The 8,685-nt window shown below is 43.8% G+C and overlaps 1 protein-coding gene and 1 non-coding gene across 2 annotated transcripts; both read left to right on the forward strand.

Annotated features, from left to right (window-relative positions):
• The first annotated feature begins 1,259 nt into the window (after positions 1–1,259).
• Positions 1,260–1,340, forward strand: LOC125517752. Its single transcript, XR_007287786.1, has one exon. It is a non-coding gene; the product is annotated as a small nucleolar RNA R16 (small nucleolar RNA).
• Positions 1,341–7,491: 6,151 nt separating this feature from the next.
• Positions 7,492–8,314, forward strand: LOC125512566. The gene has a single exon (XM_048677661.1). The coding sequence runs from the start codon at positions 7,596–7,598 to the stop codon at positions 8,103–8,105; it is 510 nt and encodes a 169-aa protein (XP_048533618.1). The 5' UTR covers positions 7,492–7,595; the 3' UTR covers positions 8,106–8,314.
• The last annotated feature ends 371 nt before the right edge of the window (positions 8,315–8,685 follow it).

Here is an 8,685-nt window from a genome sequence, read left to right on the forward strand (position 1 = left end):
ACGTAGGTTTTTCTTTGCATGCTTGTGTGTGGATTTAAGAATCTAGTATGAGGTGTCCAGATACAGTTGTGACGATTTGAGGCATGACCGGTCACTACCCGGGCACGTCTGCGGGCGTTTGAGGGGTCATATTTGTCATATGCGGTTGTCAATGCTCTAGTCCACGACACTATCGGTCAGGAAGAAGATAATGACGGCGCGGTGGATGGATGCACGCGTACACTGTTGCTAGGCTAAGCTTCGTACTCCCTCCATCCATCAAATACTTGTTCAATATTTTTTTGAATGCTTGATAATATTTTTTAAGTACTTGTTCAACATTTTTGAAATGTTTTTTTAGATTTTTTATGTAATATATATATTTAAAATATTTTAAAATATAAAAAAAGTAAAACAAAAAACAAAAAACGAAACCAGAAAACGTAAAAGAAACCCAGAAAAACAGGCTGTGGCCTTGCTCGCGCGTGGCCCGTCCAACGCGTTGGCTGCCCCCTGCTCGCTTAAAGCGAGAAATAAGGGTGCCCCGAACAAACACGCGACGCTCGCTTCTGGGCTGGCCGGTCGGCTGAGTTGGGCCTCAGAGACTCAGATCATATACAAAGAAAATAGGGAAACAACATAAACAATGGAAAACTTAAAACATACATAATTTTTTATAAATATTCTGAATTATGAAAACGTTCGTACAGGATAGAAACATGTTAACGAATTCATAAACGTTCGCGGATTTTCAAAACTGTCCGTGAATTTGAAAATCAATTCATGGATTTAATAGAAGTTCACAAATTAGGAAAAATGTCCGTGAATTTTAAAATTGTTTGTGAAATAAGAAAATGTTCCCAATTTCAGAAAATATTCCAAATTTTAAGTAATATCTGTGGAAAATATTCCAAATTTTAAGTAATATCTGTGAAAAATATTCACGAATTAAAAAACTGTTGAGAAAATGTTTTTAAATACAAAATGTTAATGATTTTGTCGCCATGGAGTAGCATGACCACACTAGACGTACTGGATGTTAGGTACAGTAGATGAAAATGGGCTCCTCCAAAACAAATAATGTTTACAATCGTTGAATGGTTCCTTTGAGTCTTCCCGGTTGCATATGTCGAACATATGTCATGAACTCTTGACGCAAATTTCCATGTATGGACTAATAATCTGCACTTATCAGCTGACGCCTGACGCCTTGCATTAACCTGGTCCATGTCTTTCTTTTTTCTCGTTGCATATTTTATCAATCTTTCTGTGCAACCTATGGTAGCAAATGATGTGAAATATTATATTGGACACTGAATCTTTGATATTTTTACAAAACTCCGCTTATTATCTCATCTGCACATCCTCAGGTACTTTCAACTACATTCAAACATTTGGGTTATGTTGATTTCAAATCCGCTCAAATCTGTAAGTGTGGCTTTTTAAAGAATGTGTTAATGGGGCATATCATTTTAAATGGGATATAATAAATGTGGAGATATCTCAAATGTTTATTCAAACAAGCTACAGTTCTAAACTTTGGCATTAGAAATATAGGACAAGATAAAATGATGATGTGATATGCAACAAGAGAACATATTGTTAGCGTTTTCACCTACCTTGCAAAGTAAACAACGCTCTATATGGTAGCATGAATAATTGAATGTGGCTAAACTACTTTTGACTCTACTTTCATGTGCTTAGCGTAGCATGGGCACCTTACTAGTAATAGTGAAATTTTCACACTCTGGTATAATTTGCACGCATAGTACTTACGTGTATACATTTACACACATTCAACATCCGAAAACACATAAAGTAAACAAGGAATTCTGAAAAAAGATGAAAAAAAAGCTAACATGGTCGTCCTATATTCTTCAAAAAAAAAACAATTCTCTCAACATGCAAAGTGTCCACCTCAACATCTCCACTAAGCCATGCATTGAAGTCCTCTTTCCCACTAAACCATGCATTATGTCTGCCACATAAGCAAGTCATGCATTTAACTTATAAATTACAATTATTTTTGCATTAGTCTATGCATGTAACATTGTCATATCGTACATGCATGTTAGTCATCCTTAATATTTTTGTTCGAAATGACATTTTTGACGGTAAGACTTCTCACCCACTAAGCCATGCATTAAGTATACCACATAAGCAAGCCATGGATTAACTTATAAATTATAATTATTTTTGCATTAGTCTATGCATGTAACGCTGCCACGTCATGCATGTATGTTAGTCATCCTTCATATATTTGTTCGAATGACATTTCTAACTATAATTCAAAAGGTTTTTTTAGACGCTTTTTTTAATTGATTTTCAAGATTATAATTCGTTTTCATTAGGTTTAGTTATCTTTATCAACTATTTATACATTTTCTTTAACAAGCTTATTGTAGCAAAACACGGGATATCATCTAGTTAAAACAGAAGCAAAAACATTCCTCCCTTTTTTCACCCGCAAAACTAAGGGGGGAAGCGTGCAAAACTAAGATTGGCATGCATTTCATCCATGCATATGCGTGCAAGAGTCACGAATGGGAGACATGCATGCATGGATGCTGCGTCATGCACTCAACAAGGAAAGGGAAAATCAATCAAAGAAATAATAGGGTCAGTCAAATCCATGGTGACCTCCCACACGTATCACAAAGCATTTGAATCAACAGTCATAAAACTGACCGACCGGATTTTTAAAACTAAATGATACTCCGCGCGTTGCTGCGGAAATTGTAGCCAAAAAATTGAATATATTAGACAAAGAAAATATAAATAATTTGAAACACCTGTTAAGCATGTTGTCTCCCAGCTAAAGTAAAACCATTTCATGCACAACCCGCTTAAAAAATAAAAATGTATTCCGTGTCTAGCAGGTTAGAATTGCCCGTCATTGAGAGGAATTTTGACCCCATAAAAAGTAACCTGCGAACATATGATATTTTGATTATCTAGAGATACATCCAGCATACATCAGTAATCACAAATAGATGATTTGTTGAACGACAAATAAGATTATGGAAGCCATACCATCAAAGGAGATTTGTGCAAGCTAATTTCTTCACACGTTAGCAGATTACGTGTTGAACGGCAAAGGAGGTGTGTGGAAGCCATACCATGCATTAAAGGAGATTTGTATCACCATAACGTGGCTAGCAGGTTAGAATTGCCCATCATTAAGAAGAAATTAACAACAAAAGTAACCTGCAAACACTATTTTAATTATGTAGAGATACATGCAGAATACATTAGTAATCACAATAGATGATATGATGAACGACAAAGAAGATTATGGGCGCCATACCATCAAAGGAGATTGCAAGCTAATTCCACATGTCTTCAGGAAAATCAGTGTAATCCTGGTAACAAAACTGAGGGACTGGAGTTACCTTAAGTTACACGATTGAGAGAATATGCTAGAGAAAAATGGAATAGTCAGTAGCCAATCTGCAACTTGAGCTTGAGGTTGTGCACAATGGAGCAGATGGTCAATTGGTCATCATGTGGTACTTGACGGCGTGGCCCTTCACGAGCTAGAACCTGCACAGGATGCCTAGCGCCATATTCATCCGCAGGTATAGCGAAGTGTTCCGGAGCACCGTCGCCGCCAATCCATCGGTCTGGCCAGAAGCTAGCAACATTGACGGGCTTCATCAAAATAGTGTGAGCACGACGGCGGCAGCAACAACGGCCCCCATCGCCCGCCCGGCGCCATCGTAGCCGCTAATCCCACGGGCGTGCACAATGGCGCCGATGACCTCGCTCACAAGGTGCCGGTTCCCTTACCTTAGCGAACATGAAGATCATCTGTCGAGGGTAATGGGAAACCAATGGTGGGGAAGTTAATTGGAGAGACGATAGGACGGCAGAAACGTTGAAAAATCGATCGATGGAGTTATTGGGAGGTGAGAAGACAAGGAAGGAAGACCCACCGGGAGAGGTGTGGAGCACGGTAGAGGTGAACTCTGCGACTGTAGATCTGAGCCACCGAGAATTTGCAAGGGTCAGCCTATGAGGGAGCCCGTGGTCAGCCTATGGTGGTTCCTTCTCCTGGTGGTAACTGAACGCTAACGTGATTGCTTTGCACACAGTCGACCGCTGACCGTAGGAGGAATAAGGCTGATTGGCTGATTTTACAAACTGATTGATGATGTGACACAAAGTTGATGTAAACAGTGTGCATGTTAGACCAGTCGTCTGACAGGTAGCTAAAGCGATTGAACTTTGGCTCATTCGAGAATAAGAAAAAGGCGAGCTAGGGTCGGATACAGAAAAGTGGCCAGCGCCAATGGGCGAGAGCAATGTGGTATGTGGACACATTAATAGCCCGGCTGCCCGTCGGCAATGGCGGGATCGACCACGTCGCCGCGTGCTTCCGCAAGCGACTCGATGCGAGTCTGTAGACGGTACGCAGGACATGAGGTTTCTTTCCGCGCGGTGCCAAACTCGTAGACGAGCGCACCGCCACGGCGGCACCGACGCGGCAGCGTCACCGCGTGGCAAACAGTATTAAAACACGGGAGTGGTTCCGCTGTCGTCGACGCCGTACGGCCGTGCAGCTAGCAAGGCACCGCGCCGTCCGTACGCACGCGGTGACTACTGTCCCAGTCGATCCGGGGATAGAGCTGCGACTGCGCGGCCATGCCGACAGACGCAGTAAAATTATCGCGTGCAATTTTTAATTAACCCAGCGCAGGTGCAAAACTTGTCCTGGCGAGCTATGGGGAAGAATGGGAAGAGGCCGTAGCAAACATAGTCTTTTAATACAAAGTTGAGTCATTTATTTTAAAACGTAATGAATATTTTGTGTGTGCGAGTGGACCAAATATGGACACTCGTGCGTCCCATTAGTAAAATGAAAACAATTTGCAAATTTTGGTCTCGACCGGGCGCATGTGCATGCATGGAACCGGGCCGCTGACGCAACCTTGGCGCTTCTTTTTGGGCGCTCGGTCCAGCCCAGCGCGAAACCAAGAAAACCGAAATGACCGACCCTTTTCGGTTTTCTTGGTTTCACTGGCGGAGCTAGGCAGGATCTTCAGGGGGGCCAAACAGAAATACTAATTGTTTGGGGGGGGGGGGGGGCCATGGCCCCTGTAAGCTACAACGTAGCTCCACCACTGCTTGGTTTCACGCTTTAGTTCCCCCAACTAGTAATAGTGAATCCCCCCCCCCCCCCCCCCCCCCCCCCCGGGGGGGGGGGGGGGCATGGCCCCTGTAAGCTACAACGTAGCTCCACCACTGCTTGGTTTCACGCTTTAGTTCCCCCAACTAGTAATAGTGAATCCCCCCCCCCTCCCTCCATAATTTCTTTAGTTGTAGATACATCATCTTTTATCCATTTTGATAACAAGTATTTCCGGACGAAGGGAGTACAAAGTTCATGTAAATCAAAGGAGGCCGAAAATCCTATCGAATAGAATTTCTATAAGAATTTACAAAATAGAGAGTTCTAAAGTGTAGCAGTTTCAGCAGTAGTACTATGTTTGAGTCTTCAAACCACAAATTATTGAATACTAGCACAAATCAAGGAACCTAATATGGTGTTCGATCGCCAAGGAGCTGCTCCCATCAAACGATTCGTTCGCCGAGGGAGCAGCTCCGCCGACCGTTTTTGCTCGTTCACCAGCAGGCAGGCCAGGGCCAGCCCCGGAGACCCAAAATGCCCACTTAAGTAAAATTGCCACGTTACAGCTTTAAAATTAAAAAAGGTTGATTGATCTAGAATTTTTTGACATGTTAAACTTAAAAATGGCCATCCTCTAGATAAAAAGAATGCCATGAACAAAGAAATACACAGAAAATTATGAAAATGCCATGATCCAAAAAATATATAATTCTTGTGCTCCTTTACAAAATTGACATCCTGTAGATATAATATTTATTTGGATAAGCCAAAAAAACTTCCATGCAATTTAAAGCAAAAAAATGCCATCGTCTAAAATAAAAAATGCCATCATATTTATAATAAAAAATGCCATGTCAACACTAATAAAAATGCCATGCCCTCAATAATAAAACTAGCACCTGTTAATAATAAAATCATCATCATCCTAATAATAGAAATGCCATGTTATTAATAATAAAACTCCATGCTCTTAATTATTAAAATGCCATCCTATTGACAAATTAATAATGCCATCTTAACAATAATAAAAATGCAATGGTCTTAATAATAAAAATGACATTCTCTTAATAAAAATGGCATTTAATAATTATTAAAATGTCATGCTCTTAATAAATAAATTTCCAGGGCCATTAAAAAGACATTAAAAATGACATGCTACATATAATAAAAATGCACATGGCAATTTAGGGGGGAAATCCCCTCTGAAAATAGGGATTTTTGTTCTTTCAAACAATGGGAAATTTCAGAATTTTTTAGGATTTTTCTCAAATGAAAAACATATTTAAAAACAAGTTAACTCGAATACATAAATGTGTTTGAGTGCAAAGTGTTCACTAGGACCTCTGTAACCCAACTAGTGAGTGCATGGATAAACTGTAGCAGGGCACGAGTTCGCACTTTTTTAAAAGAAATAATAAAAAAGGACGCTCATCAGAAAACTACTTACGATGAACTCTTTCAAAGAGCTGACATCTCTTATGTCAATAAGACCAAATGGATGGATATTAAATGATAGAAAGTGCTAGGAAGTGAAATAAAATGAAATAGAGCAACTTTGGGCTTCCCTATGAAATGAGGCATGGAACGGAGCCATTACGAAGACTTGGCGTCGTATTTGCGTCAATGTCTACCCGCAAAAAGAAGTATTTGCGTCAATATCTGTGCAGCCAGATCAGATGGCAGGGGGTAAGGGAGGAGGTTCGCCAGCATCCGGCTCCCGACTAATGTTCGCCAAATAGCATCCGCAAAATCAATCATCGACATCGAGTCCGTTCCATATATTCCTCGATGGGCACTGTCACGTCCCCGTCATTTAACCAACACGGACAGCAGTTTCTCCGGCTCTTTGCCGGCAGGTGCAATGCCAGTGCAAGTGCAACAGCGCACGCACACACTCATCCATCAACGTCACGGCTCTGCGGTGACCCATATCCCGATTGCTATTGGCACATCTCCTTGCTCCGGCACTGCCGAGAGTCGCAAAAACAAGTCAAGCGGAAAGCAACCCAACAAGAGGCGGCGATAACGGAGCGAAATTCCCCGCCGGCCGCCGTGGAACCCAAGGACATGAATGAAGATCCCCGGCGGGAAGCTTCCAAAAAGACCCCTTTTTTACAAAGAGAAGTAAAAAGATTCTCAAAAGTGAAAAGGAACAAAGACAAAGCCGTGCATGGCTGCCACTGCCACCGTGCCGCTGCCGGTGGGAGGAACAGCCCGGCCCTCCCGCGCGCACGCGCCGCCAGCCAGGACCCAGCCAGGCTCCGTACGCACGCCATGGCCAGCCAGCCAGCCAGCCATCCCGATCGCCACGCAACATCCACGAAGCTCACCCGCGCAGCCCAACGGCACCTGACCCAACGGGAGTAGTATATATGCCCACACGTACACCCGCGCCCTGACGCACAAACAACAACAACTACTACTACTCTACCTGAAGAACTCGCTGACCGGCCGTGACATCCTGTGGTCGATCCTACTGGCGCGGATGGCGATGGGCAAGAAGCTGAGCAAGGTTGACGGCGCGGCGTGCCGGCGGCACTGGCGGCAGGGGGCGCCCGGGGTGTGCCCGCTCTGCCTGCGGGAGCGCCTGTCCCGCCTCTCGCCCTCGGCGACGCTGCCGTCCGTCGTCGCGCGCGGGGAGGCGGCTTCTCGCTCCTCCTGCTGCTCGGACTCGGACTCGGAGGCGTCGTCCACGGAGGCGTCCACCGGCGCGTCGTCGGGGTCCGCGAGCCCCGGGTTCCACCGGGAGATCAGGCGCGCCGCGAGGCCGTCGCTGCTGATGCGGCACGAGCGGGTGGTGGCCGTGGACGGCGACGAGGCGGTGCTGGTGATGAGAAGGAGGAGGGAGAAGCCGGCGACGAGCTTCTGGACGAAGCTGCTGCGCGCGGCGACCGGGGGCAAGAAGGCCGTCGACGGATGCTCGCTGGCGCATTCCAGGACGATCGACGCCGCCGACGGGAGCAGCGCAGCTGCCACGAAGTGGATCGTATTCTAGCTAGTTCTGCACTTTGTCTGCGACCATTTTTCCGGTTCAATCCGCTGGTCGGTGTGTCTTTCACTCCGGACGTCAGAGCCGGAGAGATCCACAGTTAATTAGATCCATGGTCTGTACATATTTCAAGGAGACTTGTGTTAGTTCTTGCTTGGTACTACTATTTGCCAAAGTTTTGCAAGATCCGGCTATACGACTACACAAATTCCAGAGACGCCCGGTCCTTTGCTTGTGGCTTTTTTCTCGCTCTATCTTGTGGAAAGAAAGACTCCACCAGCACAGAAAAAAAAGGCTTGGTTTCTTTTATAGATTTGAAGAAGTTCATGATTTGGAAAAAATATTCATGAATTTGATGTGTTCACGATTTTTTTAAGGTTGCGGAATCAAAAAAATGTTCACGCATTTGAAAAAATAAATCATGATTTAAAAGAAGTTCATGAATTTGAAAAATCTTTGTGGATTCAAAAATATTCTCAAAATGTAAAAAGTAATCATGAACTTTAAAAAATGCAGACACAGCTGGCTGCAACAGCGACTGCCCTATCATTTGCCAACATGTTAATCTTGACGTATATAGACGAAC

The sequence above is a fragment of the Triticum urartu genome, chromosome 6 (genome assembly GCF_003073215.2).
Source record: "Triticum urartu cultivar G1812 chromosome 6, Tu2.1, whole genome shotgun sequence".
Classification (NCBI taxonomy): domain Eukaryota; kingdom Viridiplantae; phylum Streptophyta; class Magnoliopsida; order Poales; family Poaceae; genus Triticum; species Triticum urartu.